The sequence below is a fragment of the Pseudophryne corroboree genome, chromosome 9 (genome assembly GCF_028390025.1).
Source record: "Pseudophryne corroboree isolate aPseCor3 chromosome 9, aPseCor3.hap2, whole genome shotgun sequence".
NCBI lineage: Eukaryota > Metazoa > Chordata > Amphibia > Anura > Myobatrachidae > Pseudophryne > Pseudophryne corroboree.
The window spans coordinates 380,490,645-380,514,107 of record NC_086452.1 but is presented as its reverse complement, the minus strand read 5'-3'; the positions used below and the strand labels follow the sequence as shown (position 1 = coordinate 380,514,107).

Below are 23,463 nucleotides of genomic sequence, written 5' to 3'. Positions count from 1 at the left end.
CCAGGTAGCAGCTCGGCAAAGTTGTAAAGCCGAGACCCCTCGGGCAGCCGCCCAAGAAGAGCCCACCTTCCTCGTGGAATGGGCTTTTACTGATTTAGGATGCGGCAGTCCAGCCGCAGAATGTGCAAGTTGAATCGTGCTACAGATCCAGCGAGCAATAGTCTGCTTAGAAGCAGGAGCACCCAGCTTGTTGGGTGCATGCAGGATAAACAGCGAAACCGTCCTGGAAACATAGATTTTCAGGGCCCGGACTACGTCCAGCAACTTGGAATCCTCCAAGTCCCGAGTAGCCGCAGGCACCACAATAGGTTGGTTCAAATGAAACGCTGATACCACCTTGGGGAGAAATTGGGGACGAGTCCTCAATTCTGCCCTGTCCATATGGAAAATCAGATAAGGGCTTTTACATGACAAAGCCGCCAATTCTGACACACGCCTCGCCGAAGCCAAGGCCAAAAGCATGACCACTTTCCACGTGAGATACTTCAACTCCACGGTTTGAAGTGGCTCAAACCAGTGATTTTAGGAAATCCAACACTACGTTGAGATCCCAAGGTGCCACTGGAGGCACAAAAGGGGGCTGAATATGCAGCACTCCCTTAACAAACGTCTGAACTTCAGGCAGTGAAGCCAGTTCTTTTTGAAAGAAAATAGACAGGGCCGAAATCTGGACTTTTATGGATCCCAATTTTAGGCCCATAGTCACTCCTGACTGTAGGAAGTGCAGAAATCGACCCAGCTGAAATTCCTCTGTTGGGGCCTTCATAGCCTCACACCAAGCAACATATTTTCGCCATATGCGGTGATAATGTTTTGCTGTCACATCCTTCCTAGCTTTTATCAGCGTAGGAATGACTTCAACCGGAATGCCCTTTTCCATCAGGATCCGGCGTTCAACCGCCATGCCGTCAAACGCAGCCGCGGTAAGTCTTGGAACAGACAGGGCCCCTGCTGCAGCAGGTCCTGTCGGAGCTGCAGAGGCCAAGGGTCCTCTGAGATCATTTCTTGTAGTTCCGGGTACCAAGTCCTTCTTGGCCAATCCGGAACGATGAGTATAGTTCTTACTCCTCTCTTTCTTATTATCCTCAGTACCTTTGGTATGAGAGGAAGAGGAGGGAACACATAAACCGACTGGTACACCCACGGTGTCACTAGAGCGTCCACAGCTATCGCCTGAGGGTCCCTTGACCTGGCGCAATATCTTTTTAGCTTTTTGTTGAGGCGGGACGCCATCATGTCCACCTGTGGCCTTTCCCAACGATTTACAAGCAGCTGAAAGACTTCTGGATGAAGTCCCCACTCTCCCGGGTGGAGGTCGTGCCTGCTGAGGAAGTCTGCTTCCCAGTTGTCCACTCCCGGAATGAACACTGCTGACAGTGCTATCACGTGATTCTCCGCCCATCGGAGAATCCTTGTGGCTTCTGCCATTGCCATCCTGCTTCTTGTGCCACCCTGTCTGTTTACATGGGCGACCGCCGTGATGTTGTCTGACTGAATCAGCACCGGCTGGTTTTGAAGCAGGGGTTTTGCTTGACTTAGGGCATTGTAAATGGCCCTTAGTTCCAGAATATTTATGTGTAGGGAAGTCTCCTGACTCGACCATTGTCCTTGGAAATTTCTTCCCTGAGTGACTGCCCCCCAACCTCGGAGGCTTGCATCCGTGGTCACCAGGACCCAGTCCTGAATGCCGAATCTGCGGCCCTCGAGAAGATGAGCACTCTGCAGCCACCACAGCAGAGACACCCTGGCCCTCGGGGACAGGGTGATCAACCGATGCATCTGAAGATGCGATTCGGACCACTTGTCTAACAGATCCCACTGAAAGATCCTTGCATGGAACCTGCCAAAGGGAATTGCTTCGTAAGAAGCTACCATCTTTCCCAGGACTCGCGTGCAGTGATGCACCGATACCTGTTTTGGTTTCAGGAGGTCTCTGACCAGAGATGACAACTCCTTGGCCTTCTCCTCCGGGAGAAACACCTTCTTCTGTTCTGTGTCCAGAATCATACCCAAGAACAGCAGACGCGTCGTAGGAACCAGCTGCGACTTTGGGATATTCAGAATCCAGCCGTGCTGTTGTAGCATTTCCTGAGATAGTGCTACTCCGACCAACAACTGCTCCATGAACCTCGCCTTTATAAGGAGATCGTCCAAGTACGGGATAATTATAACTCCCTTCTTTCGAAGGAGTATCATCATTTCGGCCATTACCTTGGTAAATACCCTCGGTGCCATGGACAGACCAAACGGCAACGTCTGGAATTGGTAATGGCAGTCCTGTACCACAAATCGGAGGTACTCCTGGTGAGGTGGGTAAATGGGGACATGTAGGTAAGCATCCTTGATGTCCAGTGATACCAAAAAATCCCCCTCTTCCAGGCTTGCAATAACCGCCCTTAGCGATTCCATTTTGAACTTGAACTTCCTTATATAAGTGTTCAAGGATTTCAAATTTAGAATGGGTCTTACCGAACCGTCTGGTTTCGGTACCACAAACATTGTGGAATAGTAACCCCGTCCCTGTTGAAGGAGGGGAACTTTGATTATCACCTGCTGGAGGTACAGCTTGTGAATTGCCGCCAGTACTACCTCCCTTTCCTTGGGAGTAGCTGGCAAGGCTGATTTGAGGTAACGGCGAGGGGGAGACGTCTCGAACTCCAGCTTGTATCCCTGAGATACCACTTGTAGAACCCAGAGATCCACCTGTGAGCGAACCCACTGCTCGCTGAAGTTCCGGAGACGGGCCCCCACCGCACCTGGCTCCACCTGTGGAGCCCCAGCGTCATGCGGTGGACTTAGTGGAAGCAGGGGAGGATTTTTGTTCCTGGGAACTGGCTGTCTGGTGCAGCTTTTTCCCTCTACCCCTGCCTCTGGGCAGAAAGTACGCGCCTCTGACCCGCTTGCCTTTCTGGGGCCGAAAGGACTGTACTTGATAATACGGTGCTTTCTTAGGCTGTGAGGGAACCTGAGGTAAAAAGGTCGACTTCCCAGCTGTTGCTGTGGACACGAGGTCCGAGAGACCGTCCCCAAACAATTCCTCACCCTTATAAGGCAAAACTTCCATGTGCCTTTTAGAATCAGCATCACCTGTCCACTGCCGAGTCCATAATACTCTCCTGGCAGAAATGGACATTGCATTAATTCTAGATGCCAGCCGGCAAATGTCCCTCTGTGCATCCCTCATATATAAGACTACGTCTTTAATATGCTCTATGGTTAGCAAAATAGTATCCCTGTCAAGGGAATCAATGTTATCTGACAGGGAATCAGACCATGCTGCTGCAGCACTACACATCCATGCTGAAGCAATAGCAGGTCGCAGTATAGTACCTGAGTGTGTATACACAGACTTCAGGATAGCCTCCTGCTTTCTATCTGCAGGCTCCTTTAAGGCGGCCGTATCCTGAGACGGCAGTGCCACCTTTTTTGATAAGCGTGTGAGCGCCTTGTCCACCCTAGGGGATGTCTCCCAGCGTAACCTATCCGTTGGCGGGAAAGGGTACGCCATTAGTAACCGCTTAGAAATTACTAGTTTCTTATCTGGGGAACACCACGCTTCTTCACACAATTCATTTAACTCATCAGATGGGGGAAAAGTCACTGGCTGCTTTTTCTCCCCAAACATAATACCCTTTTTTGTGGTAACCGGGTTAATGTCAGAAATGTGCAACACATTTTTCATTGCCGTAATCATGCATCGGATGGCCCTTGTGGATTGTACATTTGTCTCATCCTCGTCGACACTGGAGTCAGACTCCGTGTCGACATATGTGTCTGCCATCTGAGGTAGCGGGCGTTTTTGAGCCCCTGATGGCCTCTGAGACGCTTGGGCAGGCGCGGGCTGAGATGCCGGCTGTCCCAAAGCTGTTACGTCATCGAACCTTTTATGCAAAGAGTTGACACTGTCGGTTAATACCTTCCACATATCCATCCACTCTGGTGTCGGCCCCGCAGGGGGCGACATCACACTCATCGGCTCCTGCTCCGCCTCCACGTAAGCGCCCTCATCAAACATGTCGACACAGCCGTACCGACACACCACACACACACACACACACACACACACACACACACACAGGGAATGCTCTGACTGAGGACAGGACCCCACAAAGTCCTTTGGGAAGACAGAGAGAGAGTATGCCAGCACACACCAGAGCGCTATATAACAGAGGGATTTACACTATTACAAAGTGAATTTTCCCCCAATAGCTGCTTATTATCACATATAATACAAAAATATGGAGTAATTCACAAGCGCTACAATATAACAAAATAATCCTCATGTATTTCTTTAATGTTCAGATAGTGACTTCTTCCAACAGGCTCGCACCTTTGGACTGACCTCCTCTTAAGGGGAAGGATTGACTTATCCGAAACGCGTTGGCACCAGTGTTTTTATTTTGGGTGGTAAGGTTTTCCTACACCTCATATTTTATCTTGTTTTTAAGGATTATTTTTTGGAGGGATTTTAAATATTCCCCTGTCTTTTTGCACTATTGGGAAGCATTGCCCAGAGTTGTCCCCTAGGGGGGTATTGGAGGAAAAACCCAGACTGCCTTTTTGTGGGATTCCATTTGTTTTTACTTTTTGTTTTTTTGTGTGCTGCTATATGGTTAAGGTGTTTTATCTGGAATAAAAAAATTCATTTTTATACACTACCATTTCTTGATGGATTTTATAAATTCCACCTCATAAGCACCTGAGGATCCTTGGTTCTGAGGAAGGACGTGACCTGTATATAAGAGGGGTCCAAGGAAGGATACGTTGGAAAGAAACCTTTCAAGGAACATAGGGCCCAACTATAAGGTGAGCGTCACATTGAAGGGGGAGGGTAATCCCTTGCTGTATGAATATAAAGTGATATGAGAAGATCAGAATAAAGAAACCTTTCAAGACACATAGGGCTCCTTATTAAGGGGAGCGTCTGCACTGGTGTGAAAGATACGTTTTGATGCACGTTCCCCTTAAGAGGAGGTCAGTCCAAAGGTGCGAGCCTGTTGGAAGAAGTCACTATCTGAACATTAAAGAAATGCAGGAGGATTATTTTGTTATATTGTAGCGCTTGTGAACTACTCCATATTTTTGTAAGTTATACCACTCTTGTTTTTGTTTGCTTATTATCACAATTTGCGCCTAAATTTATGTGCCCCCCCTCTCTTTTTTACCCTTTCCGTAGTGTATACTGCAGGGGAGAGCCTGGGGAGCATCCTTCCAGCGGAGCTGTGAAGAGAAAATGGCGCTGGCTGTGCTGAGGAAGATAGCCCCGCCCCTTCAGCGGCGGGCTTCTCCCGCTTTTTTAATAATATTTATGGCGGGGGATTAGGCACATATACAGTTTAGAACTGTATTATGTGCATTTTGCCAAGTAAGGTATACTAATTGCAGCCCAAGGCGCCCCCCCCCCCCCCCCAGCGCCCTGCACCCACCAGTGACTGGAGCGTGTGGTGTGCTATGGGAGCAATGGCACACAGCTGCAGTGCTGTGCGCTACCTTATTGAAGACCGGAGTCTTCAGCCGCCGATTTTCTCTGGAATCTTCCGTCTTCTGGCTCTGCAAGGGGGACGGCGGCGCGGCTCCGGGAACGGACGATCGAGGTCGGGCCCTGTGTTCCATCCCTCTGAAGCTAATGGTGTCCAGTCGCCTTAGAAGCACAAGCTAGCTGCAAGCAGGTAGGTTTGCTTCTCTCCCCTAAGTCCCACGTAGCAGTGAGTCTGTTGCCAGCAGATCTCACTGAAAATAAAAAACCTAACAAATACTTTCTTTTTAGTGAACTTAGGAGAGCCCACTAAGTGCATCCAGCTCTGGCCGGGCACAGATTCCCCATGGTCCTTACGGAGTACCCAGCATCCACTAGGACGTCAGAGAAATACTTTGTTCTTTACATAGTTGAATGTGCCGACAACAAAATCACACAAAAATTATCAATGGAAATCAAATTTATTAACCCATGGGAGGTCTGGATTTGGAGTCACACTCAAAATTAAAGTGGAAAAACACACTACAGGCCGATCCAACTTTGATGTAATGGCCTTAAAACAAGTCAAAATGAGGCTCAGTAGTGTGTGTGGCCTCCACGTGCCTATATGACCTCCCTACAATGCCTGGGCATGCTCCTGATGAGGTGGCGGATGGTCTCCTGAGGGATCTCCTCCCAGACCTGGACTAAAGCATCCGCCAACTCCTGGACAGTTTGTGGTGCAATGTGGCGTTGGTGGATGGAGCGAGACATGATGTCCCAGATGTGCTCAATTGGATTCAGGTCTGGGGAACGGGCGGGCCAGTCCATAGCATCAATGCCTTCGTCTTGCAGGAACTGCTGACACACTCCAGCCACATGAGGTCTAGCATTGTCTTGCATTAGGAGGAACCCAGGGCCAACCGCACCAGCATATGGTCTCACAAGGGGTCTGAGGATCTCATCTCGGTACCCAATGGCAGTCAGGCTACCTCTGGCGAGCACATGGAGGGCTGTGCGGCCCCCCAAAGAAATGCCACCCCACAGCATTACTGACCCACTGCCAAACCGGTCATGCTGGAGGATGTTGCAGGCAGCAGAACGTTCTCCTTGGCGTCTCCGGACTCTGTCACATGTGCTCAGTAAGAACCTGCTTTCATCTGTGAAGGGCACAGGGCGCCAGGGGCGAATTTGCCAATCTTGGTGTTCTCTGGCAAATGCCAAACGTCCTGCACGGTGTTGGGCTGTAAGCACAACCCCCACCTGTGGACGTCGGGCCCTCATATCACCCTCATGGAGTCTGTTTCTGATCGTTTGAGTAGACACATGCACATTTGTGGCTTGCTGGAAGTCATTTTGCAGGGCTCTGGCAGTGCTCCTCCTGTTCCTCCTTGCACAAAGGCGGAGGTAGCGGTCCTGCTGCTGGGTTGTTGCCCTCCTATGGCCTCCTCCACGTCTCCTGATGTACTGGCCTGTCTCCTGGTAGCGCCTCCATGCTCTGGACACTACGCTGACAGACACAGCAAACCTTCTTGCCACAGCTCGCATTGATGTGCCATCCTGGATGAGCTGCACTACCTGAGCCACTCGTGTGGGTTGTAGGGAGGTCATACAGGCTCGTGGTTGCCACACACACTACTGAGCCTCATTATGACTTGTTTTAAGGACATTACATCAAAGTTGGATCAGCCTGTAGTGTGTTTTTCCACTTTAATTTTGAGTGTGACTCCAAATCCAGACCTCCATGGGTTAATACATTTGATTTCCATTGATAATTTTTGTGTGATTTTGTTGTCAGCACATTCAACTATGTAAAGAACAAAGTATTTAATAAGAATAATTCATTCATTCAGATCTAGTATGTGTTATTTTAGTGTTCCCTTTATTTTTTTGAGCGGTGTATTTCCCAAGTGGACCCCTCCAAGGCAAGGTCTGTGTCTCATCCACACTCATTACCTGCATCCATTCATAGTTACAGAACTTTTCTGTGCTGCACTCATTCTGGGGAGTGCCTTTCCCCTGCACAAGACCTTCTCATAGTATCCAAGCGTTCCCTGAAAGCACACCTTTCAGGCAAGCTGAACTAATTCCAGAGCCACTCCCATAACCTCAGTCTACCCAATTACCTACCCTCTACACAGTCTACACATAACTTTACATTTGGTTCTTGTTCTAAGCTCATACATCCCGCTGACAAACATTGTTACTGGATCATATAAACCACTATGAACCATAAGCCCCTGCAATCTGGTTGGTCTATTTTCAGTACCTATCACTTTTCTCCATATATCAAATTCCTATTTCTATTAAGAGTGTAAGCTTGTGAGCAGGGCCCTCTTACCTCTCTCTCTGTTAGTTATTACCAAGTCCCATTTTAATATTGTTTTGTTTTCCACTGTAAAGCACAAGGGAATATGCTGGTGCTATATAAATAAATGTATATAATAGTAATAAAATAATAGTACTACATAGCTCTAATGTAAGAAATGTCCTAGATATGGCAGAATCATGGCTTTACTCAACTAAGTAATTTCATTAATAAACAAATATAACGGAGCAAAATACTACTTCTTTGAGAACATGTTCTGTAAATCTCTCCGTACACGGATAGTGCTTATGTTACACGTGGGTGTTTTAGCTAAACCGTTTTGTAACAGGCAAACACAGATCAGAGTGGATAGACACAAAGGAGACAAAAACAATATACGTAATGTTTTCATCAACTCAATGACCTACATGTGCAATGTTATTTACGTTATTTCAATTAATGCACAGTAATATTTACCAGAGGAATTACATTTTTTGTCAAAATAAAACACCAAGCACTACTGACCAATATTTTATTATGAAAATGATAATCACAACTCATCATGCTCCATTCTCTCTCGGGAAGAAATCCAGCGACTCACAATGACTTCCTAGAAAAGTGATGTTTAGAGTTAGAAAGGAAATCTGCATGGGGTTAAGAAAATGTTTGTTTTATAAATACGTCCATTATGATACATATCATTTAAATATAGCGGAGAGTTCTATTTCCCACCTTCAGTCATCGTTTGATCTCTCTGGTGCATTAGCTCCGACACAATAGGGCAGATTCAGTTAGCGGAGAAGTCCCATAAAAACGTGGATTATTTGGATTTGCGCACATGCCACAGAGCTGAGAGCAAAAACAACGAAGGTTTCCCTTTCTGTAATTACCTGCACTGTGCGTTACTAAATTTGCCCCAATGGCTGGAAATAAACGTCAGCTGAACCCTGCTCAATTAAACTAATGGCTGGGTAAGGAAGGACATCCACCAAAATCCTACAGAAAACATATTAAAAAGATTTTTGTTTAAAATGTAAAACCTCCTGGTATTAATGTTTAAACAAAAATAAAATGGAAGCGGATGGATTCTGCGACCGCTAAAAATGGCTACAAATCTGTCTACAAACCACGATGCAGCGGCTGTGGCTTTTGTTCACGCCAAGTTGTGTTGCGTATACAGATTCAGTCGCACATAGAAATACAAGTGTCGCGTATCAATTAAACACTGCAGTCTCAAAGCAGTTCTGTCTCAGTACATTGCGATTAAGATGTCCCCCGTTTCCCCCGCCAGGCATCTAAAAGCCGGGATTCCGGCATCGGTATGGTGACAGTCACATGAACCCCACCCATGTGTCGCTGTGTGTTGCAAGAGTCATTTTATGGCTTCAGTTTTTAATGGTTCAGAATATATACAGTACTGTAATATTCTACAATTTATCCATTCATGACAACTTTCCATTTAAATATAAGGAGGTTATTTGATTTTTGATAAAGCTGCATGTCAGCTGGAACATGAGATACAGTACAAAACAATATTAACATGAATAACATTATATACTGTAGGTCTCATTTAGCTATACATGGAGTGCTGAGGTCTCTCCTATACAAAAACACTGTAATTATATACTGCTTTTACAATACCACCATTGTGGGTAAAGAACTGCAACCACTAAATGCAGCCCATCAGTTTCCTAGGAACCAAAGACAGCGCTGAGGTATTAAAAAGTCTCAGTGATGTCACTGGATCCTAATGACGGGTTACCCTGTATTCTCGTAAACAGATGTTTAACCCACAAAAATGGCTGCCTGCATGGTATGTAGGTGCAGGGTGATGTTGTACTTATACAAACAATACAGTTCTAAATGAACCATCAGCTTTTTATCTGCACTGTGCACAAACACTTGCCTGAACTTTGAACTTTCTGATGCAGACGGGACTCTTCATGTCCATTTCTGTGAATCCCGAAGGCTTAATTAAATAACAGATCAGCAGCTCCTGTTGACAAATTGATGTGCATTTCAGTTAACATGTACATGGGAGTCCAGCTGGTAAGAATATGGCCATTATTAAAACAAATTAAGATTATTTTCTTAGGTGCCAAGTATTGGGAGAAAATAGCTGGGCAAAATTCTTACTGTAGGGCCGATTCAGAGCTGCCTGTAAGGCAGCCAACATTACATTCACATTGGGCCTAATTCAGATGTGATTGGAGTGAGCATCGCTGCTGCTTATTGGTATGGTAATGCAGCAGGAGGCGTCTGGTATATGGAGACTCCTCCTGCTTGTATTCGTGATCCGCGCTGCTTCGTAGTATTGGATCACCCGCATCACCATCGGCTGCCTGCATGCCGCAGTTCCTACAAACAGGACAGAGCGTGACACACCTCCATTTTGGGGAACGGAGGCCGTTTCTGCCCTCTACCCGCCCCCAAATGTCTGCAGACTGTCAATCTAGTGACGTCGGCAGCCGTAGTGCGTCCAATGATGCAGGACCTGTACTACACATGCACAGTACTGAACATCGGTACTTTGCACAATGTGCCTCAGATCAGACGGGATCTGAAATAGGCCCAATGTGCGCACAAAACTAAACACAGATATTCACCCATACACTGAGCTGCGCACATCTACCCTGCTGTACCGAGACAACTCTTTCCCTGGATCAAATAGCCTTATCCTTGCTGTTAGCGATCGGTCAGAAATCAGCGGCATATAACTCTGTATAGCCCACAATTCTGCCTACATGCCATGACTCAGCATACATGCTTCATCCCACTGCCACACAATCAGCCACATGTGGTCATACACAGTGATACATTTGTCATGGGTGTGGTTCATCAAATCGACAGTGTCTAGGTCGACAATGTTTAGGTCGACCACTATAGGTCGACAGTCACTAGGTCGACATGGATGGAAGGTCGACAGGGTTTCTAGGTCGACATGTGCTAGGTCGACAGGTCTAAAGGTCGACATGAGGATTTATTTATTTTTTTGTGTCGTTTTCTTCGTAGAGTGACCGGGATCCCAAATTAGTGCACCGCGTCCCCTCGCTTCGCTCGCCATGCTTCGGGCATGGTGCCTTCGCTCCGCTACCGCTTCGCTCGGCACACTTTACCGTTCCAATCGTAGTCCACGTGGATCGTTAAGTATGAAAAAATTCAAAAAAAGAAAAAAAATGTGAAAAACTCATGTCAACCTTTAGACCTGTCGACCTAGCAAATGTCGACCTAGAAACCCTGTCGACCTTCCATCCATGTCGACCTAGTGACTGTCGACCTATAGTGGTCGACCTAGTCACTGTCGATCTTCAGACCGGATCCCATTTGTCATATGTCTGCAAAAGAGACTTGCATGCAACTGTGAATCGGCCCCTGTATGGCTTACATGCTACATGCCATCTTAGCAACTCTGTGCATGCAACCAGGCAGCACAGATCTAACTAATACAGTGGTTCCCAAACTGTGTGCTTAGGCACCCTGGGGTGCCGTGGGACACTTGCAGGGGTGCCCAGAGTTTGTGGTCCATGACCAAAACAAATTATTTATGATCAAAGTGACAGACCAGTGTGGATTACTGTCAATCCTAAAATATGTGGACAATTAGAACCACAACTATGTCCACCACCACATAACTGAACCTACGGGTGACAGGTAAGCACAATTTACGTAATGAAAAATATTTTTTTTTTACATTTATCAGTAAGAAACATTTGACCTAGGGGTGCCTTGAAAAAATAAGAATTTACTTACCGATAATTCTATTTCTCATAGTCCGTAGTGGATGCTGGGGACTCCGAAAGGACCATGGGGATTAGCGGCTCCGCAGGAGACTGGGCACAAAGTAAAAGCTTTAGGACTAGCTGGTGTGCACTGGCTCCTCCCCCTATGACCCTCCTCCAAGCCTCAGTTAGGATACTGTGCCCGGACGAGCGTACACAATAAGGAAGGATTTTGAATCCCGGGTAAGACTCATACCAGCCACACCAATCACACCGTACAACTTGTGATCTGAACCCAGTTAACAGCATGATAACAGAAGGAGCCTCTGAAAAGATGGCTCACAACAACAATAACCCGATTTTTGTAACAATAACTATGTACAAGTAATGCAGACAATCCGCACTTGGGATGGGCGCCCAGCATCCACTACGGACTATGAGAAATAGAATTATCGGTAAGTAAATTCTTATTTTCTCTAACGTCCTAGTGGATGCTGAGGACTCCGAAAGGACCATGGGGATTATACCAAAGCTCCCAAACGGGCGGGAGAGTGCGGATGACTCTGCAGCACCGAATGAGAGAACTCCAGGTCCTCCTCAGCCAGGGTATCAAATTTGTAGAATTTAGCAAACGTGTTTGCCCCTGACCAAGTAGCTGCTCGGCAAAGTTGTAAAGCCGAGACCCCTCGGGCAGCCGCCCAAGATGAGCCCACTTTCCGTGTGGAATGGGCTTTTACAGATTTTGGCTGTGGCAGGCCTGCCACAGAATGTGCAAGCTGAATTGTACTACAAATCCAACGAGCAATCGTCTGCTTAGAAGCAGGAGCACCCAGCTTGTTGGGTGCATACAGGATAAACAGCGAGTCAGATTTTCTGACTCCAGCCGTCCTGGAAACATATATTTTCAGGGCCCTGACTACGTCCAGCAACTTGGAATCCTCCAAGTCCCTAGTAGCCGCAGGCACCACAATAGGTTGGTTTAAGTGAAATGCTGAAACCACCTTAGGGAGAAATTGAGGACGAGTCCTCAATTCTGCCCTGTCCGTATGAAAAATTAGGTAAGGGCTTTTATAGGATAAAGCCGCCAATTCTGATACACGCCTGGCTGAAGCCAGGGCTAACAGCATTACCACTTTCCATGTGAGATATTTCAAGTCCACAGTGGTGAGTGGTTCAAACCAATGTGATTTTAGGAATCCCAACACTACATTGAGATCGCAAGGTGCCACTGGAGGCACAAAAGGAGGCTGTATATGCAGTACTCCCTTGACAAACGTCTGAACTTCAGGAACAGAAGCTAGTTCTTTTTGGAAGAATATCGACAGGGCCGAAATTTGAACCTTAATGGACCCTACTTTGAGGCCCATAGACAGTCCTGTTTGCAGGAAATGCAGGAATCGACCCAGTTGAAATTCCTCCGTAGGGGCCTTCCTGGCCTCGCACCACGCAACATATTTACGCCAAATACGGTGATAATGTTGTACGGTTACATCCTTCCTGGCTTTGATCAGGGTAGGGATGACTTCATCCGGAATGCCTTTTTGCTTCAGGATCCGGCGTTCAACCGCCATGCCGTCAAACGCAGCCGTGGTAAGTCTTGGAACAGACATGGTCCCTGCTGGAGCAGGTCCTGTCTTAGAGGTAGAGGCCACGGGTCTTCCGTGAGCATCTCTTGAATTTCCGGGTACCAAGTCCTTCTTGGCAAATCCGGAGCCACGAGTATAGTCTTTACTCCTCTCCTTCTTATGATTCTCAGTACTTTTGGTATGAGAGGAAGCGGAGGGAACACATACACTGACCGGTACACCCACGGTGTTACCAGAGCGTCCACAGCTATTGCCTGAGGGTCCCTTGACCTGGAGCAATATCTGTCCAGTTTTTTGTTGAGGCGAGACGCCATCATGTCCACCTTTGGTTTTTCCCAACGGTTTACAATCATGTGGAAGACTTCTGGGTGAAGTCCCCACTCCCCCGGGTGAAGATCGTGTCTGCTGAGGAAGTCTGCTTCCCAGTTGTCCACTCCCGGAATGAACACTGCTGACAGTGCTATCACATGATTTTCCGCCCAGCGAAGAATCCTTGCCACTTCCGTCATTGCCCTCCTGCTTCTTGTGCCGCCCTGTCTGTTTACGTGGGCGACTGCCGTGATGTTGTCCGACTGGATCAATACAGGCTGACCCTGAAGCAGAGGCCTTGCCTGAAGTGACGTTTCCATGCTTGACCACAAGCCCTGGAAATTTTTTCCCTGTGTGACTGCTCCCCAGCCTCTCAGGCTGGCATCCGTGGTCACCAGGACCCAATCCTGAATGCCGAATCTGCGGCCCTCTAGGAGATGAGCACTCTGTAACCACCACAGGAGAGACACCCTTGTCCTTGGAGACAGGGTTATCCGCTGATGCATTTGAAGATGCGATCCGGACCATTTGTCTAGCAGATCCAACTGAAAAGTTCTTGCGTGGAATCTGCCGAATGGAATCGCTTCGTAAGAAGCCACCATCTTTCCCAGGACACCTGGCCTGGTCTTAGGAGTTTCCTGACTAGGTCGGATAACTCCCTGGCTTTCTCTTCCGGGAGAAACACCTTTTTCTGTACTGTGTCCAGAATCATCCCTAGGAACAGCAGACGTGTCGTCGGAATCAGCTGCGATTTTGGAATATTTAGAATCCATCCGTGCTGTCGTAGTACTATTTGAGATAGTGCTACTCCGACCTCTAACTGTTCTCTGGACCGTGCCCTTATCAGGAGATCGTCCAAGTAAGGGATAATTAAGACGCCTTTTCTTCGAAGAAGAATCATCATTTCGGCCATTACCTTGGTAAAGACCCGGGGTGCCGTGGACAATCCAAACGGCAGCGTCTGAAACTGATAGTGACAGTTCTGTACCACAAACCTGAGGTACCCTTGGTGAGAAGGGCAAATTGGGACATGGAGGTAAGCATCCTTGATGTCCAGAGACACCATGTAGTCCCCTTCTTCCAGGTTCGCTATCACTGCTCTGAGTGACTCCATCTTGAACTTGAACCTTTTTATGTAAGTGTTCAAGGCTTTCAGATTTAAAATGGGTCTCACCGAGCCGTCCGGCTTCGGTACCACAAACAGCGTGGAGTAATACCCCTTTCCCTGTTGTAGGAGGGGTACCTTGATTATCACTTGCTGGGAATACAGCTTGTGAATGGCTTCCAATACCGCCTCCCTGTCGGGGGTAGACGTTGGTAAAGCAGACTTCAGGAACCGGCGAGGGGGAGACGTCTCGAATTCCAATTTGTACCCCTGAGATACTACCTGCAGGATCCAGGGGTCCACTTGCGAGTGAGCCCACTGCGCGCTGAAATTCTTGAGACGGGCCCCCACCGTGCCTGAGTCCGCTTGTAAGGCCCCAGCGTCATGCTGAGGACTTGGCAGAAGCGGGGGAAGGCTTCTGTTCGTGGGAAGAAGCTGTCTGTTGCAGTCTTTTTCCCCTTCCTCTGCCCCGGGGCAGATATGAGTGGCCTTTTGCCCGCTTGCCCTTATGGGGACGAAAGGACTGAGCCTGAAAAGACGGTATCTTTTTCTGCTGCGAGGTGACTTGGGGTAAAAAGGTGGATTTCCCAGCCGTTGCCGTGGCCACCAGGTCCGATAGACCTCCCCCAAATAACTCCTCCCCTTTATACGGCAATACTTCCATATGCCGTTTGGAATCCGCATCCCCTGACCACTGTCGCGTCCATAATCCTCTTCTGGCAGAAATGGACATCGCACTTACTCTTGATGCCAGAGTGCAAATGTCTCTCTGTGCATCTCGCATATATAGGAATGCATCCTTTAAATGCTCTATAGTCAATAATATATTGTCCCTGTCCAGGGTATCAATATTTTCAGTCAGGGAATCCGACCAAGCCACCCCAGCACTGCACATCCAGGCTGAGGCGATTGCTGGTCGCAGTATAACACCAGTATGTGTGTATATACTTTTAAGGATATTTTCCAGCCTCCTATCTGCTGGCTCCTTAAGGGCGGCCGTTTCTGGAGACGGTAACGCCACTTGTTTTGATAAGCGTGTGAGCGCCTTATCCACCCTAGGGGGTGTTTCCCAACGAGCCCTAACCTCTGGTGGGAAGGGATATAGTGCCAATAATTTTTTAGAAATTAGCAGTTTTTTGTCGGGGGTAACCCACGCTTCATCACACACTTCATTCAATTCATCTGATTCAGGAAAAACTACGGGTAGTTTTTTCACACCTCACATAATACCCCTTTTTGTGGTACTTGCAGTATCAGAGATGTGCAAAACCTCCTTCATTGCCGTGATCATGTAACGTGTGGCCCTACTGGAAAATACGTTTGTTTCTTCACCGTCGACACTGGAGTCAGTGTCTGTGTCCGTGTCGACCCACTGAGGTAACGGGCGTTTAATAGCCCCTGACGGTGTTTGAGACGCCTGGACAGGCACTAACTGAGCTGCCGGCTGTCTCATGTCGTCAACAGTTTTCTGTAACGTGCCGACACTGTCACGTAATTCCTTAATTACGGCCATCCATTCAGGTGTCGACTCCCTAGGGGGTGACATCACCATTATAGGCAATTGCTCCGCCTCCACATCATTTTCCTCCTCATACATGTCGACACACACGTACCGACACCCAGCACACACACAGGGAATGCTCTGATAGAGGACAGGACCCACTTAGCCCCTTGGGGAGACAGAGGGAGAGTTTGCCAGCACACACCAGAGCGCTATATATGTATAGGGACAACCTTACAATAAGTGTCTATCCCTTATAGCTGCTTATATCTGTTATTTTGCCAAATAAGTGCCCCCCTCTCTTTTTTACCCTGTTTCTGTAGTTGCAGGATGCAGGGGAGATTCTGGGAGCCTTCCTACCAGCAAAGCTGTGTGGGAAAAATGGCGCTGTGTGCTGAGGAGATAGGTCCCGCCCCCTTCACGGCGGGCTCTTCTCCCGCTTTTTTCTGGAAAACTGGCAGGGGTTAAATACATCCATATAGCCCAGGAGCTATATGTGATGTATTTTTTGCCAAATAAGGTAAATTTATTGCTTCCCAGGGCGCCCCCCCCCAGCGCCCTGCACCCTCAGTGACCGAAGTGTGCTGAGAGCAATGGCGCACAGCTGCAGTGCTGTGCGCTACCTTATGAAGACAGGAAAGTCTTCTGCCGCCGATTTATGGACCTCTTCTTGCTTCAGCATCTGTAAGGGGGCCGGCGGCGCGGCTCCGGGACCCATCCATGGCTGGGCCTGTGATCGTCCCTCTGGAGCTAATGTCCAGTAGCCTAAGAAGCCCAATCCACTCTGCACGCAGGTGAGTTCGCTTCTTCTCCCCTTAGTCCCTCGATGCAGTGAGCCTGTTGCCAGCAGGTCTCACTGAAAATAAAAAACCTATTTAAACTTTTACTCTAAGCAGCTCAGGAGAGCCACCTAGATTGCACCCTTCTCGTTCGGGCACAAAATCTTAACTGAGGCTTGGAGGAGGGTCATAGGGGGAGGAGCCAGTGCACACCAGCTAGTCCTAAAGCTTTTACTTTGTGCCCAGTCTCCTGCGGAGCCGCTAATCCCCATGGTCCTTTCGGAGTCCCCAGCATCCACTAGGACGTTAGAGAAAATGCTGATTCTCTAGGGCGCTGTGTTTCAAGAAAGTTTGGGAACCACTGAACCAGTACTATAGGATTTGCAAGCTTGGGTAAACAATCTGGGATCTCAATAGATAAGACTGTGGTTCTCAACCTTTATGGTCTTGTGACACACTAAAAGCACAGATGCCATTTCATACACTTTTTCTAGGCACGACAGATACACTATTATGTCGCAAACCTATAATATATTAAACCAAGACTTTAAATTGTAATAGATCACATTAATCCCCATTCATTTTTAATTTCTTAGTACCCTTAAACTGTTGTGGCACATCCAGCCTGGCACCAAGACACATAGGGGTATATTCAATTGAAGTCTGTGTGACATCCTGCTGCAGTGCTACTGTAGCGCTGATCTCCTCTGGCTGCCGGCGGCTGTCCCCCGTCTCCCTGCGGCTCTCCCCCTTCTCCTCCTCTGGTTTGCATCTCAGTCCGACATCTTTTGATGTTGGACTGAGATGGTCGAAAAGGGGGCCAAAACCGGTCGGTTTTGGCCCCGTTTTCGGCACAAGCACGTGGATCGGCAGCTATTCCGCCGATCCACGTGCTTTTCGACAAGTCGAATTCATCGTCTTGTCGAAAATACCGAATAGGTCGAATTACGATTCAACCTTAAAAAGTCGAAAACTGGCGTCTTTTCGACAGACGGCAGTTTTCGACTTCAATTGAATATACCCCATAACTGTAAATGCTTGGAAACCTTCATATCGTCTTTTCTCGTTTTCCATGCCTACTACACATTGTTATACTCCGTCCCATTGATACGTCTCTCATCTGTATGCCAGTCAATCATTACTTTGTACGGATTTATATTCTCGAATATCAAGCTTTCTTTGTACATCACCATCTATTGCTATGTTTCTATTATTGTAATGTGCCCTTTTTTTTCCGCCCTCAATAAAAATATGTAAAAAAAATAAAATAAAAACATTTAATGTAAATCTCACATTAACATGTTCAACGTGTTTACCTTGGAAACATTCATAGTAGTCCTGTTGAGGCCAGATAAGGACCTCCACGTTAGAGGTCGCAGAGGAGAACCTTCAAAATACTCATCAACAAGCTCCACAATGACAGAATAGCTGAAAGTATGAGAGAGCAATGAGAGGCTAGACTGTCTTTTATACAAGACCAAGTAAAGTCCTCACCTATTGGTCCTTTCCACAGGACGTAGAAGGTAATTTACTATCCCTACATTTTGGTGCAAACCACTGCAACTAATCAGCATTTAGATTGTATGGGAACAATTCAACTGCTTGCAAGCTCCTGTCTAATGAGCCCAGAAACGATTCAATAGTTTTGTGAGACAAATTGTTTTGTTTTGTGAGGCTGCACTTATCCCACATTTCTGCTCACACCCTCCTGAAGTGCGAGCAAGAATCCACATAAAGTAGTGCTTCGGGGCTGGTCGTAATGCGGGGTGCACCATAACTGTAGTGTGCCTGGCACTTGGCATGGAAAAAGCTCTTAATGCTGCTAATCCCGTTCATTAGAGCGCAAGAAAGGGGCCATCATGGTAATTAAGAGGGCGATTCAATTGGACATGCAAAACAATTGAATCGCTCCCAGGGTGCCATTTAGACAAAGAAAAAATATATCCGTTTGGTTACTATAGTTTATTGCAAATTTATAGCTAAATATAATGTTACAGTTATAAAATAATGTACATTTTCACAAAAGGCAACTTTCTAAAACACAAAAATTCTACAAAAGTGTACTATAAGAATTGCAATGCATACAGATAATAAAAGAATAAACGCAGGGATATTTACCAACCTTGCATGATAGAAGGGTGGGCCTTTACGATACAGCACTAAAAAAAATGCACAATATTTTAATTAGTCCGCTCTCATAAATAACATATAAAAATAATGAAGGGTCCCTTCAATATAAAAGCATCTTCAAATTCCTCTCCTCTTTATCACTTATTACAGGCTGAGGGTTCAGGGGAAAGTAACTGTAGAGAACAGGTTCTCGACAAGTCGGTTTGATACTTACACAGGTCTGTTCCATACTTCAGTCCCACTTTGGGCACCCAGCCTTTGCTTCGGAAGTGCTGATATGCCATGTAACTTGTTGGGAAATTCTGCTGCGCTGCCCTGAGCAAATCCCAGAGTTTCTGGATCGGTAAAGGTTCCTAAGAGGACGAACAGAAACATATGTACTACAAAAGCAAGACATTTACAAAAATAAATAAAAAAAATTTCAATGAAAACTGTTATTTTCAACAACAACAAAAAATGGCAAGTAGGTTATGCTCTGCTACTAGATATCCTATATAATAAAAGGCTGACGCAGCTCCTAACCTTTTTGGTGGAATTTAAGGGTTTTGCTTGCCGGTGGCCACTAGATGGCGCCTGACAAAGCAATTCAAGTGTTCTACCATTATACGCCTATTGTTGATGTCAGAAGAGCTAGTAGCCGAGCTTTTACACTGCTCTGACAGACTCCGGTGTGATGTCATTTCTCTGGATTAATAGAATTGCTTACCTTTTTGTAAGTGACAGACAGACAGCCTAAGGCGTAGACTAGGAAGAAAGCCTGGGGGGAAATTAAAATAATTTACTACACAAAAATCATGAAATAGAGCTTTCATTCACAAGACTATTTCTGCTATAGCTGTGATTGCAGGTATCAATGTGAAACATCACAGCTTACTTACCTCTTCATGGCTGAGCTGTAAGTACTCAAATATTCTGAATGGATTCATCCGACAAACCAGTCTTTTTTTCTGCATCTCCTACAGTTGTAAACAGCAAACACAAAAACAGAATATACAAAGGGAAATAGATAATAAGGACTTTATAAGAATGACATTTCTAATCTCTATAAACTGATAACATCATCTGCTCCACAGGACACTTATGTTACAGTTTCACAGGTGTACCATCCCAGTCACACTCCCCAATAATAATAATTTGCCTGTACTATTCTGTGTGTGTGTCAAAACATCAAGAACCTTACTGGTGATCCCTTTAGTGGTCTATAATGAAAATACAGACTGGTGGTCTCTGAAGCTAGAATGATTGTACAGTAAAACAAACCTAACCTATATGTTTTAGACTATATTTGTCTAAAATGGAATGCAGGTGGGGGAAGGAGGGGGTGTAGTAGAGCGCAACAGAGCCCCTTGCAGGCTCACTGCGCTCACCACACAGCAAGCTCGGCCAGAGTGGGAATAGTCCCGGTTAGTCTGCATGCCAACTGTCAGGCGTTTGAAAACTCGGGATCCCAGCGTCGGCATGGTGACCACCAGAATCCCGAGCAGCGGTAAAATGACCGGATCCCTTCTTGGCTTTACCCATTTTCTATGACAGTGCTAGGAAGTTTGCTTTCAGAACTAACCATTTACTACAGTTCCATTATGTGCATTCTCTTCTCTACAATTACTTCTCCCATTGGTCTCCCTCTGTATTAATAAAGGTGAGATAATTCTGACCTTATCGCATGGGATATATAGGACATCATAGGGGGCATGGTCAGGTGCAAAGATGGGATCAGTATGATTTACCGGCGGCCGGATGCCACCCATCAGCATATCGTCAGCAGCATCCCGACCGCCAGTATGCCGGCAGTGGGGCGAGCGCAAAGAGTCCCCTTGTGGGCTTGCTGCACTGGTCACGCTGCGGGCTTGGTGGCTTGCTGCGCTCACCACAGGTTCTATTCCCGCTCTATGGGTGTCACGGACACCCACGAGTGGGAACAGACCCTGCGTGCCGGGATTACAGCTGTCGGCATTGCCGGTATCCTGACTGTTGGGATCCCGACAGCCGGCAAATTAACTGCATCCTGCAAAGACATCAGAACAGATGTAGGAACAAGTCCCTATATTTCGTCATAGCTCAAAGAGAAGGATAACATAAACCAATATTAAGTATATAAATTCCCGTCCTATACACTATTAAGCTTAGAACAATTTAGAGTTTTTTTAGTGTAATGTGACGATCTTCCCAGTGGAGTGCTGTGTAACTTCCCAGCCAAGTTATACATTGTGTAGAGATATTGGTGAATGAGGAAAGGTGTGACAAGCATTTGATACGCTCTTCCGCTTTGCTTGCTAAAGCAAAGCTATAGATATGACTGCAACATATTATAATAATCATTTTTTATACAGCGCCCTTTCTCCACTGGGACTGAAGGCATGGACAAATCTCAGAAGCCAAGTAGGCAACCATTTAAATTGGTATCAATTGATGTACTTCTTAAAAGTTTTTCCTGGCTGATGATGTAATTCTACATTCTGTGGCCACATAACATCTACATTATGGGGTCATGCAGAGTTGGACATAAACGCATTTTGTGGCTTTTTTCTTTGTACTGTGCATGTGCCAAGCTCAATTTACCACTTATGGATCCTTGAGCAAAGGAGACTGAGACAGGGGCTAGCGGGGGAGTGTAGAATAATGCTCTGTTTATGCAAAATGCAACCCATCCTGAATACCAAGTAGACACACAAGCATCAGTTAAGAGGTGGACCACCTGTGTGTGCTTAACCCTTGGTACAAGTTGCAAACTAATGATGGTGATGAGCAGGGATGGTTCCAGAGGTGGGGCTGCAGCACAGTCCAAAATTCAAAATAGGGGAGCTACACCAACTGCCCCACCAAACATCGCCGTCTGGGACTCCCCTATTTTGAATTTTGGACAGCTCCACCTCTGTAGCCATCATTGGCAATGTCGCAACTGCATCTATTTGGTTGAATATTTGTAAATCCCTTTCAGTTATTATATATATATATATATACAACAAGCAGGTCCGGCTCTCCCATTACTCCATGCAATAGCACTGGGTGCCTCCACAATAGTAGTATACAAACAGCGGCAGGTGCGGCACTCCAAGCGGCGGGGATAAAGTTACTCTTACGTCCTTGTCTACTACAAGGACGTAAGAGTAACTTTATCCCCGCCGCTTGGAGTGCCGCACCTGCCGCTGTTTGTATATATATATAATGCCTGGAGAGTTTAACACCAAACTTTGTACACATATGACTTACAACCTGGAAAAAAATACTGTGGGGGTAAGACACTCCTAGCACCCCTAGGGGTGGGAATGGGAAGGGGGTGACATATAAAAATCCATAGTTTTCCGGTGATGAATAGTGACACTCCCGATGCTGTTTAAGTCCAAGTTCAGCCCCCATCAGCATTGGGGGTGAGAAGGGGTGAAAAATAAAATGTCCAAAATGACCGACATTAGTGTCAAATCCATAGTTTTCGGGGTCGCTAAGCTGATCGCATTTTGAAAATGGATATGTTCCTTAGACTGTCCGTTAACATATAGGCTATGTATCTTCATGCTAAGGGCAGGATGTACCGAGCTATTCCGCTGTGCTATTAGCCCTCTTACCGCGCTGTTCTCATCTCCACTTTTACATTCCTCCTCACCTTCCGGCGCTGCCATTCTGTCCCACTGTTTTCCGCGGCAGTCGCCGGGATGACCTAACTGATGCTGCGCTGCTCCTCCGTTGCGGTCACTCAGGGCTCGCCATTGTGGATGGGAGCTGTTATGAGCCGGGCAAAAGTGCAGTTACTGAACGAGGGGAGGTTACAGGTCCTGTAGTTATTACATGCGGGGCCTGCAAAGGGCCAGTGGGCGGACTATTGGGGCAGGTAACGATACGAAAAGATCACATGATGCGGAAAATATCACGACTGAATGACAGCACCGGGAGGTGAGGAGGACTCTAACAGTGGAGATGAGAATGGATCAGTAAGAGGGCTAATAGTGCAGCGGAACAGCTTAGTACATCCCGCCCTAATTCTTTTAGGGGTTGGGTAGTGAACTTAAACTTGAAGATGGGCGCAATGAAAATAGTCTTATTGCGTTAAGATTTCCACGTGGGCGAAGCCGCGAGCAAAAAGCTAGTATTCTTATAATAATGCTGCTGCAATATTTTAGCATGATAATAGCAAAATTAGCTATTGGTTTGCAGTAATAAAAGGTTTCCTAGTCAGATTGTAATGTGGAAGGTTAATAATATTTTAATAATTGTTTCTGACTTTTAATTTTACATTTGCCCTGTGACTTTAATGCCTATGAAATATACTGTCTGGCCATGTACTGTAAAGGGTATGCATTGCATAGTGATTGAAGGCATATTTTACCATTGCTGTGAAGCTACACCTCCTATTGTATTATGGCGCAACTGCACCTGTAATCTTCTGGAGTAAGGAAGTGCAATTTGCTTGATATGTGGGCAGCTCTGCATCGGTAGTAAAAATGCAGTGTTGTTGGAGCTAATTTTACTGCTGTGGACAGATGCGATTTGCACTCAACTCTGCATTGCACCCTCTGGGGTAAATTTACTAAGATGGGAGTTCTAATTAAGATGGGATGCTCCCATAGCAACCAGAT

General features: G+C 46.6%; 1 protein-coding gene across 2 annotated transcripts in view; it reads right to left on the bottom strand.

The window, feature by feature from the left end:
* Positions 1-8,281: 8,281 nt before the first annotated feature.
* TSEN2 (tRNA splicing endonuclease subunit 2) overlaps positions 8,282-23,463 on the bottom strand; it is a 56,596-nt gene continuing 41,414 nt past the window's right edge. For both annotated transcript variants that reach the window (XM_063940779.1, XM_063940778.1), the window contains exons 6-11: positions 19,771-19,848; positions 19,599-19,649; positions 19,107-19,245; positions 18,885-18,921; positions 18,079-18,190; positions 8,282-9,759 (exon numbers count right to left, since the gene is read on the bottom strand). In XM_063940779.1, the coding sequence (XP_063796849.1) occupies positions 9,643-9,759; positions 18,079-18,190; positions 18,885-18,921; positions 19,107-19,245; positions 19,599-19,649; positions 19,771-19,848 (534 nt within the window). In that variant the 3' untranslated portion in view covers positions 8,282-9,642. The remainder of the gene's footprint in view (positions 9,760-18,078; positions 18,191-18,884; positions 18,922-19,106; positions 19,246-19,598; positions 19,650-19,770; positions 19,849-23,463) is intronic.